General features: G+C 36.0%; 1 protein-coding gene across 3 annotated transcripts in view; it reads left to right on the top strand.

Annotated features, from left to right (window-relative positions):
* The window catches only part of Med13l (mediator complex subunit 13L), a 293,930-nt gene that overhangs the window by 237,290 nt on the left and 32,937 nt on the right, over positions 1 to 23,703 (top strand). For 2 of the 3 annotated variants that reach the window (XM_005329638.3, XM_078039088.1), the window contains 9 exons: positions 3,985 to 4,150; positions 5,870 to 5,974; positions 9,779 to 10,510; positions 11,298 to 11,523; positions 12,516 to 12,621; positions 12,936 to 13,060; positions 15,798 to 15,897; positions 21,268 to 21,488; positions 21,778 to 21,983. In XM_005329638.3, coding sequence (XP_005329695.2) covers positions 3,985 to 4,150; positions 5,870 to 5,974; positions 9,779 to 10,510; positions 11,298 to 11,523; positions 12,516 to 12,621; positions 12,936 to 13,060; positions 15,798 to 15,897; positions 21,268 to 21,488; positions 21,778 to 21,983 — 1,987 coding nt within the window. The remainder of the gene's footprint in view (positions 1 to 3,984; positions 4,151 to 5,869; positions 5,975 to 9,778; positions 10,511 to 11,297; positions 11,524 to 12,515; positions 12,622 to 12,935; positions 13,061 to 15,797; positions 15,898 to 21,267; positions 21,489 to 21,777; positions 21,984 to 23,703) is intronic. The other variant, XM_013360472.3, reaches the window with a different exon arrangement.

The following is a 23,703-nucleotide window of genomic DNA, read 5'->3' as shown; positions in this document are numbered from 1 at the left end:
GATGGAGGTAAGAGATTCCAGGTGGAAGAGGTGGAGGTAAGACAGTATTTAGGGATTTTACAACATGGAGAAGAAAAACTTGAAACAGAATATTTTAAGTTTCAGGATTTTAGTTGTGCATGTATTAATTGTATCTTTAACTGAATAGTTTGATTGTTGCTCCTACGTTCTGTACACACATCTATATCTTTGCCCAGATGGCCATGCTAACCAAAGACATGTCTTGGACATTTCTCTTTCTGTTATAATATTTTCTGTTGTAAAGTTAGCGTATCACCTCAGAGTTCTGACCTTTGTCCTGTCAGTTGTATGTTTCATTATTAATAAATATTAATTACATATGAAAAATTTGACAGTTTGAAACGTCTTCCATCATTGTTGGGAACATTTTTGCTTTCTTTGTTGAGTAGTATATTTCTTATATTAACCTTTTTATTTTTGTAGTGACCTCATTTTAATTGGAAATTTGGTCACTAAGGAAAGTATACTTATCATACTTGAGCTGAAATAGGATTATTTATGGGCATCTAATGTGGACCATGATGGCAGGAACATCAGAGTAAATGATGGCTTCTAAACTTTGAAAACAAATATTCAAACACTATATATGCCTACATGGTAATTGCTGCATTTGCTACATAGTGAGCATTCAGTAAATGTCTATGGTGTGAATATATTTAGAGAAAGCCCTAAAGTTTGTAATTGGATAGATATTGTCCTCTCATACATTTTTCAAGGTGAATGACTGTATTTAATTCTCCTACTTAATCTGAACCTCAGTTTCCTTTTCTGTTTAAAACATGTTTTACAAGATTGTTAGAAGTATTAAGTAGGGTACATGAAGTACTTTTAAATAATATAGAAGTATACAAATGGAAAGTTCAGAATATTTAAAGCAGTACTTAGAATTGCAGTTGCAGCACATGTTATTAAATGGCTTGGAAGTAATTATGCAGATACCATGTGGGAGACAGAAATGGACAACATGTAATCTCCGCTCCCCCCCACCTTTTAATTTATGTTTTAGTTTTTAAAGACCCATTTGTTGGGGCTGGGGATGTGGCTCAAGCGTAGCGCGCCCGCCTGGCATGCGTGCGGCCCGGGTTCCATCCTCAGCACCACATACCGACAAAGATGTTGTGTCTGCTGATAACTAAAATAAATAAATAAATAAATGTTAAAATTTTCTCCCTCTCTCCCTCTCTCCCTCTCTCTTTAAAAAAAAAATAAAAAAAATAAAGGCCCATTTGTTTGATGAGGTGATGGGGAAAAAAATTTGCAGTTGGCCCTTTGTTTCTGCATGTTCTTCACCTGTGGGTTCGATCAGTAGTAGACTGAAAATACTCAAGCAAAAACAGTTGTGTCTGTACTGAACACACACAAGCTTTCTTCCCTTTGTCTGTATTCCCTAAACAATAATGTGTAACAATTATTTACATAGCAGTTACAAGTGTGTGGGTTACGTGCAAACACTACTTCATTTTAATATAAGGAATTCGAGCACCCGTGAATTTTGGCGTGTGAGTTGGGTCTAGGAAACAGTCCCATGGCTTCAGAGGAATGAGTGTACATACAGGTCTAATATAATAGAGAATTTGGATGATCCCTTGTGAAAGGATTTTGTCATCTAATATTTTATTATGGCTACTTTAAATTGAAAAGGTAAAAATACTTGTACAATCTTCTGTAATAATTATTATAGAGAAGACATTTATATAAATTCCAAAATTACTAGTATTTTGAAAAGTTTTAGTTTTGTATCACAGTTGGATTTTAATAATTGCACAACATTATTAAGTTTATCAGTTTTTTGTTTATCTGTTTGTCAGGTGTTTAGTAAAATTGTATTCAACTAGAATTGATGTGTATATGTTGCCTTGACCTGATTAGTTCAGAACTCATTTCACAGTTCAAAAAGAAGAGGGTTTGTTTATGGTGGGTTTCATTTTGGTCTTCATAACTCTAAATCTTCAAATTCCTTCCCTCCCAATTTTTTTGTAGGGTATTATGGCTGGCCTTGGAGAAATAAAAGGTTCTGATACCCTTTTTTTGGGTGGAGGTACTAGGTATTGAACTCAGGGGCACTCGGCCACTGGGCCACATTCCCATTCCTATTTTATATTTTTATTTTTGAGAAAGGATCTCACTGAGTTGCTTAGTGCCTCCCTAAGTTGCTGAGGCTGGCTTTGAACTCATGGTCCTCCTGTTTCAGCCTCTGATATCCTTTGACTAAAATGAATTTGCCCCTTATTTTGAAGTAACAGTATGTTGAAAATATAAATTAGGACCATCAAGAAGAATCCTAGTCACTCTAACATTAAACATTGCTGTGTTTTCCTACATTCAGGACAGAATGGATTATTTTACCCCTTAAAATGGCCGAGGGTCTCCTAGATTAGCAGGGGTATAAGAGGGCCAAATGCTTGGTGAAATCACTCATGCCTTATCTGGATAGGTGCACCCACTTGCCTCTTGTGTTTGATATATGGAGGTAATTGGAGGTAACAACATTCAATGTGCAGTTACCAGCTTGTAGTACAGCCTTAAGTCTATGTAAGATAGCACCCACAGTTCAGTATGGTTATTAAGTGCTACTGAAAAAAGCACTAACCCAGCTTTAATCAGAAGAGTCTCTGTTGCTTGTTTTCCCTCTGCCTCTCCTTTTGGGGTCATAAATTACTCCCTCATGAACTGTGGGAATGAGGCTTCTTTAGCTGCTTTATAGATGTGTAGGGATGAGGACTTTGTTATCTACTTCTGTTTCTTCAGTTGCCTGGTTTGTGTAATAGGCATGAAAACCAATTATAAAATTGAAATGAATTCTATTGCACAATGAACCAAGGCAGAAAACTTTAAAGGTAGCAATGAAAGACCAAATTTGTTGTCTCCTTTAATTGATCTCACTTAATATAATGTAATATAACAGAACTTTTGGGGGGTTTAATTCTTTAGAATGTAAACATTTAGGTTTGGTTTTGTTTTTAAAAGCAGAGCCAGGCCTGACCATTCAGCCGTGAGTAATGGTTGTGTTGCATTGATGCAAAGAATATTTAGTTTGTGTTATAAGATTGCATCTTTCTTTTTCAAATAGGAGTGGAGATTTTCTAGAGTGCTTAAATGGACTGTTTTGGTCAAGATGTTTTGTATCATTGTTCTACTGAGACTAAAACCCACAATATATTTATTTAATCAAGTGAAAGTAATTAAATCATAATTTAACATTAGAAATTGACTTTACTATTTGTCTTGTATGAGGCAGAAGTAGTAAAATACTCACACAGTACTTGTATCATCAGTGGTCATAGTGAAAAGAAGTGGATTATACATCAATTTTAGTTGGAAAAGTAAGTGAACTTATTAGAGCGAAACCAGTGAATTTTTAATCCTCTGACATAAGATGTCAAGACAACCCTTTTCAGTATTTTAGAACTAAACTTTCATAAATAGTGTCAGGCATGAGGACAAACAGTTCCACACACAAATTTGAAATTTGACCTTGTTAAAAGCCTGTGCTATTAAGTTCTTTCTCCTTCTCAGGCACTGTGTGCTGTTGTTACACAACCAGTTTTGCTAAATGGGCATAAAGCTCCCTCTACTGCTTTGTTCTCCCTTGAAACATTTGCTGTGTTCGGTTTTTAAAATTCAAAACAATCAATGCACATTTACATCTTTAATATTGCAATTATGAGCCCTTCCTTGTAAGTTGTATCCAGTACATGCCTCTGTATGTGTATTCCCTGATGGTTTTGACTGTTGATTGAATCAGTTCCTTTAGGGAAATAGAATGTTAGAAGGGGACAACAAAATACCCTGACACAGATTTCACGCACAGCTATCTATGATGTTATTGCCAGGGGTAGGGACAAAGCTACAGTGAATATGATTCTCAACAATTAAAATGCATATTTTAAATACCGTAGCAGTCTGTGCATGAGGAGATATTTTCAGAACATTCTAACACTCCAAGTTGTCTTTGTTTTCCAGGAGAGAGTGGAGTTATGCAGAGTGCTACCAGTCACCTGGGTTCCCAAGATGGGGGGATGGTAACTATGCACAGTCCAAAGAGATCGGGGAAGATTCCTCCAAAACTCCACAATCATATGGTTCATCGAGTCTGGAAGGAATGCATCCTCAACAGAACCCAGTCCAAGTATGTTTTCTGGATTATGTATGGATTGTGATTTAGTGACCATCTCCTGTTTTGCTGCATAAAGCGGGTCAGTCACACTGTGACTGGCCAAATTTGAGAGGTCATTGGATTTTGTTTCATCTTTTTTAAGCTTAATAGAATGAAATTAAAAATAAACATGTTAAAATCAGGATACTGATTTGATATTACCTTTTTACTTTTCAACATAAATAGCTCAGAGATTCACTCTGTCAGGACAGTAATCAGTGGGTTTGTTTTTTCTTTGTATACCAGTTTATGAATGCTTTCCAATTGCAAAGGGAAATAACCCTTTTTGACAATTTACTATCATGTATTGCTCTATGTTGTAATCGACAGTACCTGAATTGAACTGAGGAGTGTATATTAGCTGTTTTACCCCTGTTTTTTTATTTGAGGAAGCTATATTCTTTTCTTCCTCTACCCAGCTTTTCTTCCCCTTTTCTTTTCCTTCCTTTATCCCTTCTTTCTTTTAACATTTTTTTTGGGGGGGCGGGAAAGGGAGAATTAATTCTAAAAAGAGATTTCTGGTAATTATTTTAATAACCTCAATGATAATGACCAACAATAGCTAGTAAATACTATTCAACTTGCCAAGTTTTATGTTAATCTAATCCGAGTTTCATATCTCTTTTAATGTGGGTGAGATATCTACTTTGTTGAATAATTCAAGTAAACAAATGAGTCTCGATTTTCTTGTAAAGAATGAATATGGACATTCTTGTCAATAACTGCTAACAAGTTCACTCATTTAGAAGTCAATAATTGTTTCCTAAGTGAAAACTGTTGAGAGTTTTATATACAGATTTAAAACTGGTCTTTTGAACATGGATTTTAGCAAATTCATACTAAATGTTTATTTCCCAATGAATTGATTCTAGAAGATGTAGTAGATAAAATTTCAAATAATTGTAGTGGAAAATCATATCATATTATAGAGCTTAAGAAGTATCTCTAGTCACTTAGAAATGATCTTTTTTTTTTTTTTTTTATCATCACTAACTTTACATCTCCACCAACTTTAACAGCCCTGAGTCTCCTATCACTATCACAGAATGGGGTAGTGAGACATCCAAGAAGGTAGGGAGAATGGGGAGCAAGAGAACTCCCTAGAGAGCTATCATTGAACCAGTTTGTAGTTATCAGCTGTACCTAAATCAGAAATTCTTATTTTCATTATGTAATAATAGAGATTTGTTACTGATAATCATCAACACGTGGGTGAAGTTTTTCTTTTCCATCTTTCATTTCACATTAATAAGTGCTAAAGCACTACCCTTAAATGCTAGTAAGTACTAAAGGAGTTTTAAGAGTGATTTAAACAATCTAATTGAGTGTATGTAATTTATTGATGCTGTGAAAACATTAATTTAGAACACTATTCATACATAATTTAGGTGACTTTTTTTTTTAGGCGACCTTTAAAAAAGCAAAAGCTAATAATATCTGATATATTAATGGCTATATATATCACCTGTGTTAAAATGTGCATTAAACGTATATAGGAATATTTTCCATTCTGCTTCTAGGGCATAGAGCAGGTTCTCCCCCTCCACATGGTTGCTCCAAACTAAAATATCAGCAGGATATCATGACTATGTGAAATGTATTCAATTCTTTTTAGCATTGCATTTTTTTCCTTAGGGTAATGAGTGTGTTATCTCAGTGTTTACACATAAGTCATATTTTGCACCGTTTTAGGAGGAGCCAAATGTCAACTCCAACTCTTGAAGAAGAGCCTGCTAACAATCCTGCTACCTGGGATTTTGTGGATCCAACCCAAAGAGTCAGCTGTTCTTGTTCCAGGTGGGTAATAAAAAGGCAAACCCTGTGGTCCAAGAGAAGGAGGCACAGTTCGTGGTTCATTTCCTGGCCTTACCTACCAATCCTCTCTGTCTTTTTGTTTTGTTTTAAATTTTCTTCCTTTTTGACTAAGGAAGAAAAAAGTCTTATATGCAGGTGATACAGTTTTATTGTCAGGAATCAAAAAGAGCTTATTGGACACAACTGGCCTTGTCATCACATTGTTCCCACTAATTTCTTCTAGTGAGCTGCTTCAAAACTAAAGGCATCAGTTTGGCAAGACATTTCCTAGCAATTTAAAAATGGAGATACATATTGAAATTTTAATTAATTTTAAAATGGAGATACATATTGAAAACAGGTTGGCTTAAATTAATAGAATTTTTTAGGTAATTTTTATTACCTTCTGTAATAAAAGAAAAGGTTGGTGTTAGTGGGAGTGTTTTAGAATGACTATGGCAGGTATTTGGTAGCACCTGCTGAAAGCTAAAATTGTTATAGTCATAGCATTATAAGTGCTCATTCATTTAGAAGTTTGGATAGGCTCCCGAATTGTTCTCTAGAAAATTTTTGTAGATTGTCCCTTGACTTACCACTTATTGTGGCAGTAAAATATTTTGCCATGGATTTTCATGAGAGTTTTTAAAATTTTTAAGTGGATTTAAGTCTTATCCACCAGCTCATTTGACTGTTAGAGCACATCTTGATTTTTTTCACTTATTGAGCAATTTGAAACAGCTCTATTTCTAAAGTACATATTTTTAAATTTGGCATTGCTAAATATTTATGAAAAGTTTAGTTAAGTATATTTAGAGTATAGCCATTAATTTCTCTAGTTTAAGTGAAAAGTTCTTAATGGGGAGATGGTCCATATGCCCCCTAAGAATGTATGTAAACCTTTTTGTGTAACTAAAATAAGGGAATGATTTGACACCTCTTCCTATTCTCCCCTACCCTTTATGTTGATTCTCCTATTAAGCTCTGCTTTGGCAGCCAACCTCTTATTGAAAGGTGTTGTATCAGCTTAATGAAATGCATAGTTAATTTTCTAGGAAGATGTTTTTAAAGAAATTGCACATTGAGAGTCCTCTATTAGCATGTGAGGATCTCTGTCTGGTCTTAGCATAAGTATGGTATGCTGAAGCTGAATATCTGTTTTATTTTCTATCTAGGCTGCTGTAAATTGTGTGAGAAAAAGTATTTTTTTATTAGCATTGATTTATGGACAGCTCACAAACATATTGTGGTCCACCTTTAGCAAGTACATAGAATATAAATTATAGTGTATGTAACTTCTGCCTTCATCTTATTTTTCCTGCTGTTTTTCTTAATCTAGATTTTTCACATTAAAAATAAAACCCTTTTTACTGATTTAGTTCACATTTTTAGTAGCTACACTTTGAATTATTTTGGGGATACTTATCAGCATAAATAAATAGATGGTGCTCTGGATTGTTGATCAGTTTCTTCACCAGATTCGTATACCTTTGGATCTTATTTTTTCTTCTTCTTCTTCTTAAATAGATGTATGCATATCAGGGCCACCATCCCATTGACTTCCAAATATTTATTTCTAGACCTGACTTCTCATCTGTGCTCTAGTTTTGTATTCGTGGTGGTGCTATTAAGAAATATCCTCAGGGCTGGGTGCAGTGGTATATGCTTTTCATTTCAGCAGACCTCTGTGGCAAGAAGATTGAAAGCTCAAGCCCAGCCTGGGCAACTTAGGGAGATCTTGTCTCGAAATAAAAAAAATTTTTAAAAGAGGGAGAGCTGAGGATGAAACTCAGTGGTAGAATGACCCTGTATTTAATCTCCCGTTTACCCACTGTCCCCTACTCCTCCACCCCCCAAAAAATGGAAGAAAGAAACAATAGTTAAATATTCTTGGAGTTGGGGATGTAGCTCAGTGGTAGAACACTGGCCTGGCATGCACAGGGCCTTGGATTTGGTCCCCAGATCCTTAATATTAAACATGTCTGTTTCCCACATACCAGGTCCCTTACTGCCAACATTTCACACGCCCCCTCCCATGCCTTTCAGCCTAGAAATTTAATCACTTGTCTATTTTTTTTTTTTCCGTTTTCTAAATCTAGTCTGTGTGACTCCCTTTGAAATGTCTACTGTTATCCTTTCCTCATTCTTCTGTTCACCATGTATTTTTTGCTGCCTGGCTCTGCCTCTTGTTTCTTCCTGCCCAATGACCAGTGTGCCTTCTGACCTGATCTTCCTGCTGTCTGCTCTTATGAGGTTTCTTTTGTACTCGGAGATTTGACAGGATAGTTTGTTATCTACAGGCACATTCCTCATTCTAACCATTTTGCAATGTAACTGAATCATTTAATACAGCTGAAAGAATCCGCTTTGTAAAATTATCTGCTTTACAAAAGCACTTACTTTGAAGAGTCTGCCATAAAGTTTCTATCTGATATTAGACTACAATTGTTAAATGCTGAGAAAATCCAAATCAGAAAAAGATTGTGTAAAAGATTTTTTTAGAGCCTAGATTTTAAAATAAGTACTTCTAGAAGCTATATTGGAGCTATTTTCTGATGAGACATTCACCTGTTATGGTACTGTATCCTTATTGCTTAGTGTACACCACTGGCTGAACTATCTATAGCCTTATGCTTAGATAACCTTCTTCAAAATCAGGAATTCTGATTTTATCTTTTTAGAAAAGTAGAGACTTTGGCAAGAGTGTTTTCAGATTATTTGCTGCAGGATTACCAAACCCAAGCAGTGGAATGGTCCACTCCTCCCACTGTTTAATGGTCTTATGGAACAGGGCAGCTATCCTGCTATCCCACTAAACCATCCCATTATGCCACACAAATCCGTTTTACTGCCCACTAGGGCATCATTTAGTGTGATGCAGCAGTAATTTAATGCCACCCTAGTGGCCTCAGAGAGTTACTGCTACACCACAGGAGAGCTTACATTTTTTCCCTGGGAATGATTTATACATTGGGAGGAACCTGCTGACCTGCTATATAACTTTGTTGCACAGATTAAAACTTGGCATCATCTGGGAGGTCCTTACTCAACCATTTCTCACACCCATGCTTGCCAAGAAGTTTTTAGGATGTGAGCAGACTTGTATTCTTGCTTAGCTCGTCCATTTACATTAGTATATTGTTTTACAAACTTTTTACTTCTTATTTTAACCTGTGGCTGGTAAGATCCAAAGTTGTCATCTATTCCTTTTTTCCTGGTTATAGTGGGCAGATAAGATTTTTAGTGTATTTATCATATTAAATGTTCTTAGGAATGGACCCTCGTTATTTTACTTTCACACTTTACAGAGAGATTTGTTTTAATTTCATTTCCAACTTTAAACACTATAAGTCATTACACACCATTCTGTGTGAAAGTTAGTGATGTTATAAAATTGAAATTGAAAATTGTTTGTTTTTTTCTGAGCAGACAATCTTGTGACTCTAAAGATTTTAACATACTGTTGAGAGTGGATTATATGAGGCCCTCACCAAATTAAAACAATAAGGAGTTTTTTCAAATCAGTAATTTTGTAGCTGTTAGAAACATATTAACAATTTACCTTTCTTGTTAAGTACATTTTTTACCTGCTTAGCTTGTACATACTGATGCTTCACATTCTGTCAGGCTGTATTATATGTTTTTAGTCATTGTAAACATAATTAAAACCTGAAAGAAGCCTTTAGACATATTAAGTCTTCTAATGTTTGCATAAAAGATAACTTTGTCAAAGGCATCTCTTTTCTATGTTATACTGATGCAGTTATTTTTAACGATATATCATTGACTTCATTTTAACTTTTATTTTAGGCATAAACTTTTAAAACGGTGTGCAGTAGGACCCAGTCGACCTCCCACAATGTCTCAACCAGGGTTCAGTGCAGGACCATCATCATCCTCATCTTTACCACCTCCTGCTTCTTCTAAGCACAAAACAACAGAAAGACAAGAAAAAGGAGACAAGTTGCAAAAGAGACCCTTGATACCCTTTCATCATCGGCCGTCTGTGGCTGAAGAGTTATGCATGGAACAGGATACACCGGGACAGAAGCTAGGGTTGGCAGGGATGGACTCCTCCTTAGAGGTGTCTAGCAGTCGGAAGTATGATAAGCAAATGGCCGTGCCTTCCAGAAATACAAGCAAGCAAATGAATCTGAATCCTATGGATTCACCTCATTCCCCTATTTCCCCTCTGCCACCAACACTCAGCCCTCAGCCACGAGGTCAGGAAACAGAAAGTTTGGACCCACCGTCTGTCCCTGTGAATCCAGCCCTCTATGGAAATGGGCTAGAACTTCAGCAGTTGTCTACTTTAGATGACAGAACTGTCCTCGTAGGCCAAAGACTGCCTCTGATGGCAGAGGTCAGCGAGACAGCCTTATATTGTGGGATTAGGCCCTCAAACCCAGAGTCATCAGATAAATGGTGGCATAGTTTTCGTCTCCCAGCCAGCGATGATGCTGAATTCAGGCCTCCAGAGCTCCAGGGTGAGAGATGTGATGCCAAAATGGAGGTGAACTCAGAGAGCACTGCACTGCAAAGGTAAGGTAACCCCTTCACCATCTACCTGTTGGGCATCACAGCAGGGATGCTCCCAGAATCAGGGTTCTCCTCATCTTTCCCCACTGAACCAGCAGGCCCCCAATTAAACTGTTCTAATTTCTGCATATTGAAAATAGTTTGTCCTTCATGAGGTTTAGCACATGTGTTGTTATTTAAACACACTGGCATGTGAAGGTCTCTGTTTCATTCTAATATACTCAGTATATGTTAATTTATTTTTGGTCTGCTGCTTGCTTATCAAAGAATTTATGTTTATGAAACTTTTTCATATTGCTGTCTTTGTATGATGACACTTTTGAGGAAGGCTTTGCATGCCCTTAGGTATGTATTATACATCTAGTGATAACATATTTAACGCATTATTCTAAATACTTTATATATTTATATTAATACATTACACTTGTGTATTTATGTTACATTACTATTATACTATTATTTAATCTTTACCACAACCATATTATTATGCTAACTTTATAACTGAAAGACTAAGGTTTTGCAGAGAAAATTTGAACCTAGGTTCTCTGTCCTGAGAACTGTTTTTAAGTGCAGTTCATGGAATTGGAGATAAAGACATGTTCTTGATGAAGCCTGCTAAATTTTATTTAATTGCCAATGTAATCTTGAAAAGAAAAATCACAATGTAGATGAATTTTTAGTTTTTTAAAAAGCTTTGTTGAAAATCCTCTAAAACATAAATTCTTTTCTTTTAAAATAATCATTTTACTTTGTTTACCTTGTTCAATTTATCATTTACTTTCCCTTTTAGACTCTTAGCACAACCTAACAAACGGTTTAAAATCTGGCAAGACAAGCAGCCCCAGATGCAGTCACTCCACTTCCTTGACCCATTGCCTCTGTCACAGCAACCTGGAGACAGTTTGGGAGAAGTCAATGACCCATATACCTTTGAAGATGGCGACATAAAATACATCTTCACAGCAAATAAGAAATGCAAACAAGGGACAGAGAAGGATTCCCTGAAAAAGAATAAGGTACCATTTACTACAGAGCGAACGTAGCACGGTGTGGTTTTTTATTTCTGTCAGTGCAACATGTGTGGGAAGACTTGAGGCAGAATGTTCGAGGTAGTCTTGCCTGATTGCTATGTCCCCATGTTCATGCTCTTGGTACTATTGTATTGAACAGCATATTGTTCCTTTTTATGTCATGGCTTACCTTTGTTTAAAAGTCAGCAGAACATAAATGAAGCTGCATATTTTCCAGGCTATAGCTTCTACAGTGCATGTTTTCTCATATGCTGATTCTTGTTGGCCTATGCTCCCTGCCTATTTCTTTTTAAATATTATTCCCAAATACCCAAAATGTAAAGAAAGAATGATTATGATAGTACCTACCATTTATTGAGCGCCTATTATGCTTACTGTGCTAAGCGCTATACCTATATATTCTCTGAACTAACGTCAACACTATCCATAGACTCTGAGTATTAATTTTACTGTTTCATTGTCATACAAGTGAGTACTGGGTCTTTCTGCTGTCTTTAACCTTAAATTTTAAGACATTCTAAAATACTGGGCCATTTAAAGAAAGATTCTCAAGAGTAGAAGAGTGACAATTGAAAGAGGCCAGTATAGTTGAGGGCAATGTTTTTTAGATTCTTTTACAAGGATCTGTGTAGATCCAGAAGGCTTAATCTATAATTCAGTGTCTAAAATGTTGGTAAAGGCAGCTGTTAACACCACGGCAGGTCTGTAATCAGTTACCACCAGTACTATTGAGGAATAAACCCCTGATTCACTCAGATTACCCCATAGGATTGAGGGGACAGTGGGGAGTTCTTGGTTCTGTTTAAATTCCAGAGCAAGGACATATCTTCTGTATCCTTTGGTTGCATAGACCATGATTTATCATACTTGTGCTCATAATAAATTCCATTCTACCCTCTAATTCTTTGTGTTCTCCCTCATATTCCACACTTTGGGTTGGTGTTCATGTGTTTTGTTTGGCTGAATTTATTATACAGTCAGAGGATGGATTTGGTACCAAGGATGTCACTACACCAGGTCATTCCACGCCGGTGCCTGATGGGAAAAATGCCATGTCTATTTTCAGTTCTGCTACTAAAACAGGTGTGTACAATGATTATTTGCCTCACTTGGATTGTTGCTAAAATAAAATGCAAGGGAGATGAGTCTCAATTTAAAATTATATTTATTGTTATAGCAATGATTTGATCTCATCTTTAATATATTTTTATAGTTTGTTTTTCAGTTCCTTTCAAAACTGATGAACATATTTGGAAATAATTGTCTCTAAATTTAACTAAAACCATAGGGGGAAAAAATCACAAGAAGATCATGTTCATTGAGATCCATGTCCTTTCCTCACTTCTTCTTGCCTGATGGAGCTGCTTATTACGTTTCTTCTGCCTTCTGTCCTACAGATGTCCGGCAGGATAATGCAGCTGGCAGAGCTGGCTCCAGTAGCCTTACGCAGGTGACAGATTTGGCACCTTCTCTGCATGACTTAGACAACATCTTTGATAATTCTGATGATGACGAACTTGGGGTGAGTGTATAGTATGTTCTGTGTTCTACACATGGAACAATTTCATTAAAGGAGGATTTAACGTCAGTGTGTTTTGTATTTTGATCAACTCATTTGGGGGGCTATGATTTTGGGTTCTGAAGTTTCTTCAAAAATATTTGTATGCTTTGAAAGATTCAAAAAGTTGTTAGTGTACTAGCTAAACCTCTAGGGCTTTGTTTGTTGATCCCTGCTTTCCACTAGTGTGTTTCGAGTTGTAAATATTAAAATCTTACACATATATTTTAGTAAATTCCTCTGAATATTATGGGACTAATAGGAAATGTATTATGTGTATTTCTTTAAATCAGATTTTTAATATAATGCCCACATACCTTTTTCTAATCTAATAAACTAGTGGTTAGTCTTCATTTTGAAGAATGCACACTTAAATGGTCTGTACTTTTTAGGATCTTAGTATTGTGGTAGGGAAATAAAATTTATATATGTGGAAGTCAAATTATTTAATAAAAGTCACGATTATAGTGACAGGTAAGAATTACAATTCTTTGCAGATCAGCTGAGCTAACAGTTAGGAATTTATGTGCTCATCCTCTTAATCAGCTCTGTATCTTTGGACAAACATAAATAAATATCCGTTATTCTGAACCCAGAGATGAGCAACATAGGCTCTCTTTTCAAAGAATTCAGTTCATTATTCTTTCATTTATTCACTTACCAACCCTCCCATCCATTTTATATACATTTGTTAATCATTTGATGATCACTTCCTTTGTGGCAGATACTAAAGCTGATCATCATGCCATAAATATGATTAAATTATCACCCTTGTACTTCAGATACTCAGACTTAAGGAGAAACAGCATATAAAGTTGCAGTATACTTATGAGTGCAGGAACAGATCAGAATCTAAGGATGCTGAACATTCATTCAAGTACAGAATGACAGGACATCGGTGTTTAAATTAAGGCTTGAAGGTTAAGTAGAGATCAGATGTCTAAAGTCCTTTCTAACTTTAAAATCAAAAGTGGCTAATTAACAGATATTATACATCATTAGTGTTATAAGTACTTGGAAGATTAGAAGATCATAAAGGCCTTGAAGAATGATTTGACTTGAAATCTGGAAAGGCTGGGGGCAGTTAGAAGCAGGGAGGGATGTTAATTTGAGTGTGGAATGAGCCCCGATTAAGCAGCAAGAAAGGATAGGATTGGGGGGATGAGGAACAGCTCACTAGTCTGCTATTTCTTGGTGGCCAAAGTCTGATAGGACTTGGAAGGGTTTGGACCAGGCGTGGGGCTCTGGACTTCACACTATCGGTAACATGTTCCTAGGAAGGCTGTTGGGGTGGTTGTGCACTGTAAGAAGTGCATATTGTTTTTTACTATTTTAACGTGCAGGAAGCAAGAATCCCTATTTGTTATTTTGTTGGATTAGAACAGGAAAACCTTAATTCAGGCAGTAGCTTTGTGAAAGAAGAGAACACGGCAATGTGCAAAACTCTGGTAGAAGAAACAGCACATTTCCTATTTAGGCATTGAAGGTCCTTTTTGAACTTACCTTTTGAAAGCCAGGCACTGCCTATCATTGGTTTTAAGGATCCTGAGGGCAAGGCTAGATGCTCTGGTGGTGATGGTAGGTAAAGTACGACAAGAAAAAGAATCAAAAATCAAAAAAGTAGCAAGGGAAAAAGTAAACGGTATGGATTGCCTGGTACTATTCATAGCCATCCTCTCTAGTGATTGTGAGTGTGCTCTGTGCCATTGAACTTATTTTCTGAATAAATTGTAAGTTACTATTGAGTGATATGAAGTAATGCTTAAATTTAGAGAATATAATTTTTAGTGAGTTGGACATTTTTAATTGAATTTTCATTTCTCTGAGTGTTTCTGTTTAACTGATTTCTGGTCTAGCATTTAATCACATGAATAGTTTATCTTAGAATCAGTTGCTACTTCATCTAAGTAGTAAATAGAGTCTGATGGCCAAGTTTACATCTGAATTATCTTTGAATTTAATTTTATGTAAATAAAAGGTCTTCTATTTGTAATATTTCTGTTTTTCTTTATGTGTTTTTGTTTTGTTACCAGTTTATTTGAGTTCTTAAAGATGATCTTGCCTACTCAGGGAATTGATTTTTTCCTTTTTTGAGTAATTCACCAAAGTATCTCTGTGTATTTAAATAATTTTATAAAGTTTGTGTGTGTGTGTGTGTGTGTGTGTGTGTGTGTGTGTGTGTGAGAGAGAGAGAGAGAGAGAGAGAGAAGATGAACACTGTCAAAATAGATATCAAAGGTACATAGTTCATTGTGGTAAAAATAAAAATAATTGGAGATCATGAGGTCATCTGTAGCTGCCTGCTTCCAAACAGAAGGGAATCTAGACCAGTTGCCAATCCCTGCTGAAGCTCTACCCTAATATAATCATTTTGTCTGAGAAACAGTTTTTCTAGTGACCTGAGAGGGAAAGTTGCTGAAGGTCTGTAAACTCTACTGTGATGGCGTAATCTGCCCTTAGTAGATCTATGAGGGAGGAAAAAAAAGGACTCTCAGTTTTTCTTCCTCGCTAAGCTTATGACCATGTCCTGTGTTTCACAATTCTGCTGGGATTTCTGATAGTTCACCTGGTGAATGCTGTGTAAGGAAGCATCTTTTTTTTTTTTTTTAATATCAGGAGGCATACTCTTCAAAATGCTGAATCTGTGTGCTCCTCTGTTTTAATAATAATTATCACCATCACCATCATTATCTGTTCTCAGGCTGTATCACCTGCACTGCGCTCATCAAAAATGCCTACGGTTGGGACGGAAGACCGACCTCTTGGGAAGGATGGAAGAGCTGCTGTTCCATACCCACCAAGTATGTGGATAAAGCCAACTGAGCTCGGGCTTGCTGCTATAAACTTCTCATAGAAAAGTTCTCAAAATCGGTGGTGCTTTTTCTGAAATTTCCCTCTTTATTTTTGCTTTTGACAAAATTCTAATTATAAGTTAAAACCTTTCAAGTTGATCTTCCTGAGAGATTAGCAGGCAGCCTTCTTTTGGGTTGAAATTAAGGATTAATTTTGTGTTGGGCATGGTGGCACACAACTGGAATCCTGAGGCAGATCATAAGTCTGAGGCCAGCAACTTAGCGGGACCCTATCTCAAAATAAAAATAAAAAGGGATGATGAAGTGGCTCAGTAGAAAAGCACCACTGGGTTCAGTCCCAGGTATTAAAAAAAAAAAAAAAAAAAAAAAAAAAAACTAACTTTTATAGTGTAAATGTAGAAAAACATGTTTTTGGTTTATTTTTCTAATAGTCCCCTCCTAGTAGGATAAATGCTGCACTTCTGATTTTCAGAGTGATATTTCACTATGAGACATTGTACAAAACATTTCAATTTTCATAAATTTAATTCAAAAATAATGATTTTCTTTTCTGTGGTCCTTTTCAAAATTCATATTAAGCTAGGTACAGTGGTCTACACCTGAAATCCCAGCGACTTGAGAGGCTGAGGCAGGAAGATTGCAAGTTTGGTACAAGTCGGGCAATTTAGGGAGACCTTGTCTCAAAAAATCAAAAAGCCTCAGGATATTGCTCAGTGGTAGATCACCCTGAGTTCAATAGTGCTACTGTTGCTGCTACTACTACTACTAATTCACATTGAAGTTTTTGTGTGTCTGTCTGTCTGTCTTTCACTCATTCATGGTGCTAGGGATTGAACCCAGGGCCTTTTATCACTAAGTTAAATCCCCAGTCTTTTTTTGAGACAGGGATCTTGCTAAGTTGAACTTTGGATCCTCCTGCCTCAGCCACCTGAGTTTTGTGTTTTCTTTTGAGATCAAGGAGTTTTCTCATATATATGCTGACATATAGTATATTTTAGTACATTCTTTTTTCTAAGAAGCCACATTATTGTATAAGAGAAAGGAAAGTCAGGGCAGCATGTAAAAGTTCTCTGAAGCAGAGATATAATTCCATAGCAAATCATTCTTCAATACCTTCTTATGAACTTCATCTGGTAATGAGAACAAATTGAGGGGAAAAACCACCGTGTTACAGGGATGAGTCAAAAAGTTTTATGAACCTATAAATGTAGTGCTGATTTACTCAAATGTAGAAGTGGGAAGTATACAGAGATTGGATTTTGATAGCTTTAGTGGATCTATCACTTTTTTAAATATGCAAAGCTTTCTCAAGCATGACATGAATGAAAATGAATAATGATGGCCAGCCAATTGCTGTACTTTTTTAATTAAACATTTTCCTTTTTTTATTACTCTGCAATACAGAATTTTTACAAACATGGAACTTCACAGATTAAAAGAAATAGTTTTAAAATAGATACATATGGGATAGGTCAGATGAGTGATTTTTTTTTTCCTTTTGAAGATCCAGTTAACCCTTTGCCCTTTTTGACATGAAGTGATAAGCAGTGATATAAGATGTTAAAGTGCTTGGAAGCATGTCACAGATGTCCTGCTTGTTATGTCTTTGCCCAATGGAGTATACTGCATGCTCTCTCCTTTCATTTTTATTCAAGAAGAAATTGTTTTGAGAAGAAGCTACTCAGAATTTGATGATAAAGTATAGGTATAAAAATTAATTAATATGAAATATTATCACTAGGAAGAGCCAGATAAAAGTATGTATGTAAATTTGTGTTTGGGGAGGGTGGTGTGTAGACATTTACACAGTATTTCCTTCCAAGAAATGATAATGAAAATAGACTAGCAAGAAGTTTTCACATCTGTAATAGCTTTATTGGAAGTTGAGGTGGAAAGACAGATGTGTAATGACATTTAATGTCTAGAACAGCACTGTCCAATAGAAATACAAAGTGATCCACAAAGGACAGCCACATATGTAATTTTAAATTTTCTAGTAGCTATGCTAAAAAAGTAAAAAATGTGAAATAAGTTTTGATAATAATATTCTATCTTAATATATCCTTGTATCAGTATAAAAAGTTATTGGGATATTTTACATTTTTGTGTTACTCTTTGTATATTTATATTTTATATATTTTATACATGCAGCTCATCTCAGTTTAGCCTGACCCTATTTTGAATGCTCAGTAGCCACATGCAGTCAGTAGTTACAGTGTTGAAAAGCACAGGTTTGTGGTTATTAATTTGTGTATATGATAATGAAGAAAGCGACAAATTAACAACAAGGTTTAGTGTAGTGTCACCTGTGTGTTAAGGTATATTGTGTTACAATAAAGTAATCAAACAGGTGTTTTTCTCAGGTTTTACTAATTAGTTGCTTACAAATTTTTGTCTAAAAGTGTGTCAGTTTGAAGTATGAAAGAAAGTTGGAGTTTTTATTTGGCGACCTTTATTCTGAAATGGCATGTAACTATTTTCAAAGGACTTTGGTAGATGCTCTGGGTGGGGAGGATGCTGAGAAATCAGCAAGGCAGCCTATGGTGGAGTGTTTTGGTCCTGGCGGTGTGTGTTTGTTGAAGGCTGAAGGTCTGTGTCCTCGCTGAGTTCCTGCTGAAGTGTGGTGAGGATTCGCAGGGTGGAAGTCGTGGAGCACTAGGAGCTGGATTCCTCCCCTACCGTCTGTTTTGAGAGCTGTCCCTGACTTCACTTTAGCCCTTCTCTAGGAAGAAAGTTGAATGGCAATCCATGTTTCTCTATTTTTAAAGACCAAGTATTTTTTTTCTCTGGGTCTCTATCTTCTTTTTACCTTACCCATTTTGAGGCCAGTTCCCCGTTCGTCATCTCAAAACTAATTTGGGGTCAGCTCTTTTCAGAAAATTCCTGTAACTGAACAGCAGTTTCATCTTTTTCCAATGAAACCAGAATTGAGGGGGAGGACTGAATTGTGCTGACTTCATCACTTACAGAATGTTTAAGCTGTACCTGGCACAATGTTCATGTTGTCTCATTTAACACGCACAAAAATATGAGGTAGATGTTATTACCAGTTTACAGATGCAGAATTGAAGTTAGGTTAAAAATCTTTTTTAGGAATATACGATAATAAGAATGGTGAAGACCACTTTTTAAAGTGAATTTCTAACAAATGAAATTTTATCTATGCTTTCTTTGTTACCTTTGATAAAAATTAACAGGGTACCTGAGACTTTGAAAACTTAAAGATATATGAGTGCATTAGGTAGCATCAATAAAGTTGGGTAGGCTTAATTGGAATATGCCTTTATTTCATTTCTTAGAGAAAATTAAAAAATTAATTTAATAAAGCCATTTTTTGTAAAATATTTTATCATAGTTGGAATGGTTAAGCCCATCACTTTGAGAGGCATTACACATTTTCTGTATTTTTCACAGATCTATATGGATAATTAAGATCTTAAGACAGTGCTAGTTTAAAGATTTTATAAAGCAGAATAATAATTTAAAATATTATGCTTATAAATTAGCTTATATTAAAATTTTGTAGTAGCTGTTCTTTGGCTTGGGAAAAACTTAAAGGGGAATAGATTTATTTCAAGTGTAACCTAACTCCATATTAAATTCTTCCTGTTTGTTTTAAAGGAGACTTAACTGTTAATATGGAAACTACACTCTTAACTGCCTCAGAGTGTATCAGCTATATCGTGTCTAAAATGGTTTGCTAGTAGTTTGTGGCTTAGTTGGTTTTACTAGTTTCTAGAAATTGTTCAGTTTCTTTTGAGTAGAATATTCTCATAGCAAGAAGGTGCCTTGAATATTAACTTTGGGATTTCAGCTTTTCTTCAGAGTAGTAGGCACCATTTTGTCTAAGGAAATTTTTTTTTTTTCAATTAGAGCTTTGTAATTATGTATAGTAGTTGTTCATCCCAACAGTCTCATACATGAACAGAATTTGATTTCAGTTCATGATCCTCTCCGCTTTCCTCTAATGGAATCTTATATAAATTCCTACTATAGCAAATAGAAGGGAAGCTTCTCCAATAGAAGTGAAAGTTGAGATCTGATTTCAAGCCTGTTGGCCTCTCTCCTCTTTTTCTTATATAGCACCTGAAGCTTAGACGTAGTAAATGATTTAGGATTATATAGTTATTTCACTAGTCAACATGGTAAAAATGATCTAGTCCAGACTTTCTCACTTTTTCTCCGCCTGTATATGCCGAGATCCTGAGAAGTTCCTCCTACCCCCCAAAAAAGGGAAACATGGAAGAAATGCTGAGAATTATACATTTTATCGACCCTTCCCAGTTAGCTGAGGATCTGAGGCCCTGAGGGCAGAAGAGACCTGACCATAGCAAAGCTATTCCCCCACCTGGGTTGTAGACCTTAACCCCCTATCCTTTTTTTATACAGCTCTGCTTTAGATTGCAGCCTGGGGAAGTCTGAGACTGTGTGAGACAGTTTTGTACTAATTTCTGATTAAGGGTTAGACGTCAGATCTTAGTCTATTTGGTGATGACTATATGTCTGTTTAAATTGTGAAATTGCTAGAAAGACAATAGGATAGGAAATTAGGATATTCAATATGATCCCAAATTGCTGATTTAAACTTATGGCTCCAAACTTTATAAATTTACAGTGCAGGACACCCCCTAGTGGGCGAGTTTTACAATGACAACTTGTATTTCATGGTGTATATTCTACAATCAGTATCTTAATGAGTCTGTTAGTGATGATGATCACTTCAGGTGTAGTAAAGTTGTGTTTTTTTTTTTCCTAATTGAGAATCACTGTTCTAAGTATTCCCCTTCCCCACTGATTGTTTTATGTTAAATTATTTTGATTCTAGGGTGGGTTTTTGATCCTAACTATAAAATTTCATTTTAATATCAGCCTAGAAAGAGTGTGGAATTGTTTTCGTGAAAGAGCTGCACCAAATAATCGTACTGCATAAAAACCACCATTTTGGCTCTAAACAACTTTTATTTTCTGTAATATTTCATACATAATTATAAGCATGGATAGAATTTTTAATAATGCGGTTACTCCATCAAATTGCTTCCAGTTTCTATTTAATTCATCTCTTTAGACTTTCCAAGAAATAAATTACTAGAAGAAGAACATATTTTGTAGCACTCATTCACTTAATTAACATGAAGTCATATCATAAAGCATTAAAAAGGTACTAGTAAAGTACCAGAGGAGTAAAATTTTCTACCAAAGACCATCTTCTTAGAAGCTTCCATTATTAATATTCTGTTGTATAACTGATTCAGTTAATATTATTTTCTGGTGCCTAATTGGGTACATGCCTGTGAAGTAGACTTGCTTTTAGAAGTCTTGATTGTTAAAAGAAATGTTCTTTTTTTCCCCTTCTTTTAGCAGTTGCAGACTTGCAAAGGATGTTCCCTACCCCTCCATCTTTGGAACAGCATCCTGCATTTTCTCCTGTGATGAATTATAAAGATGGGATCAGTTCAGAGACAGTGTCAGCATTAGGCATGATGGAGAGTCCTATGGTCAGTATGGTTTCAACACACCTCACAGAATTCAAAATGGAAGTAGAAGATGGATTAGGAAGTCCCAAACCAGAGGAAATAAAGGTAATTGTCAGTATATCAACTTTTCCAAGGCAGGGTGTTTCCATGTGGATCCATAGGTACTGTTTTTGAAATGGTATTGTTGATGTGCCATACATATATGACTAAGAACAATTTGTTTTGGAGCATGAAGCATACTTGTTAGTGTCTTGATTAATATAAAATTTTGGCATCAGCTTTTTTTCTGATGAATTAACAGTAGTTTTTGTTGCTGTTTATAAAAGTCTGCGCAGCTGTGGTTTTTGTCCTAAGTAGGTTTCCAAAACTAACACCAGCCCTTTTGTTGCCACAGGACTTTTCATATGTGCACAGAGTTCCACCCTTTCAGCCTTTTGTGGGATCTTCCATGTTTGCTCCACTGAAGATGTTGCCGAGCCATTGCCTGCTACCTCTGAAGATACCTGATGCCTGTCTGTTTCGGCCTTCGTGGGCAATTCCTCCTAAAATTGAACAACTGCCCATGCCCCCTGCAGCCACTTTCATTAGGGATGGCTATAAGTATGTACAGGAGCTCTGTCAGTTCTTGTTCAGTAGCATGTCATTAGAATTTGCCATTATTGGCCATTCATGCTTTTGTATACATGATCTTAGGTTAAAAAAATGTATTTATTTCTAAATGACTTTTCATATATTTAAAAACTGAGGGTAATTACATTGGGAACTTTGATGTTTGTGCTCATTCAGTGCCAAATTGATGTGTACGATGGAATTGAGCACTTGACCAGAGTTAGTAATATTTTTTGTGTGGTTGTGGTAAGAACTTTGTTTTGGTATAAGGTGATGATTTCAGTGTGTTGTTTAGAAACAGTTTAAAATTAAGTATTAATGTAGATAATTTCTATTACTGACAGAAATTTCTGTTATCATATACGAAAATAGCTACAGGATGGTGGAAAGATTTAGAGGATGGGAAAGGAGGTGTCTATAGCAGCATGGACATATTTCATTCTGTCCAGAAAAATAGTACTTATATCAATGATGTAGAATCAGTCTTTCCTTAAATAAATAATTTCATAATAATATAACTTAAATGTTATAAAACAAAAGGCCACAAACTCATGTTTGTATTGGGGCCAGGTAAGCAATATATGAATGAAATGGGCAGGTTAAAAAGGTGGTTCTACTGCTACTCAACCTCATTTGGGGGGACAGAAGGAGTGAGTGGGTCCCATGTGTGCCACACTTGCTAGTCAGTGGCAGAGTTGTTGTCAGACAGGGGTGAGGTTAATATGGTAGGGTTTTGTTTTTGATGGTGGGTAGAAATCTGGACTTGGAAGTACATTTTCACATTTTAAAGTGTTGGCAACTAATTCAAAGTCAAAACTTTAGGAACCAATGAAATTGTGTTCAGACCCCTTCCATGGGCTACCTTCTTTAAAATATTGATGAAATCAAAGTTAATGCAATAACCAGGTTTCATGTATGTAAGTCAGTCTCAGAATGAAGAACTATGATGGATACACATCACATGTAAATGTGTAGATGGATGTCAAGAACCTAGATTTGGGCAGCAGGAAGCCACAGCTGCAGTGTCATAGGGCAGACATTCCTGCCTTATAAAAATTCTATATATGACATTAGATGACCTTTTTATCTGAGTGCTCTTCTTTTTAAAACGGAGTAATCCTGCCCTGTATGCCACAGGGAACTTTTGAAAGGCTTCAGCAACTAATGTTTGTGGCAGTACCACAGAGATGACAACATACTAGCAATGTGGAAGAATGTGCTCTAAAGTAAACTGATGTGAGCGTCTGGTTTTCAGGGTGCTGCTGTGCTCCAGTTGTCCTTGAGCTTAGTAAGGCATTGTCACAACACCACTAGAACATCCTGGGACATGGGGGGTAGGTTAACATGCACTGTTGCCGATGAATGAGGCAGGATCCTCAGGTACCTATTCAACAGTTTAATTCTCTCACACCCAGTTTCCCTGAAAAGGTCACTTGCCACCACATTGCTATGCAATGTTTTGATAATTTTGATTATTGTTTTGATCTATTACATCTGTCGTTTGCCATCTCAATGACTCTTAGCATTCTAAACTGACATGATTAATAAACCTTTTTGTCAGAGAAGGTGTTTTATATCTGCCCTGATCTATGTGGCAGCTACTGGTCTTGTGTGGTAGTTGTTGACCACTTGGTGTTTGAAAAGTGAGACCAAGATTGAATTTTTCGTTCTGCTCATGCTATTTTAAATCTAGCTCTGGGGTGGTGATGGC

This window comes from Ictidomys tridecemlineatus, chromosome 2, assembly GCF_052094955.1.
Source record: "Ictidomys tridecemlineatus isolate mIctTri1 chromosome 2, mIctTri1.hap1, whole genome shotgun sequence".
NCBI classification, from domain to species: Eukaryota; Metazoa; Chordata; class Mammalia; order Rodentia; family Sciuridae; genus Ictidomys; species Ictidomys tridecemlineatus.
Note: the sequence above shows the minus strand (reverse complement) of the source record. Positions and strands in the feature narration are given on the sequence as shown.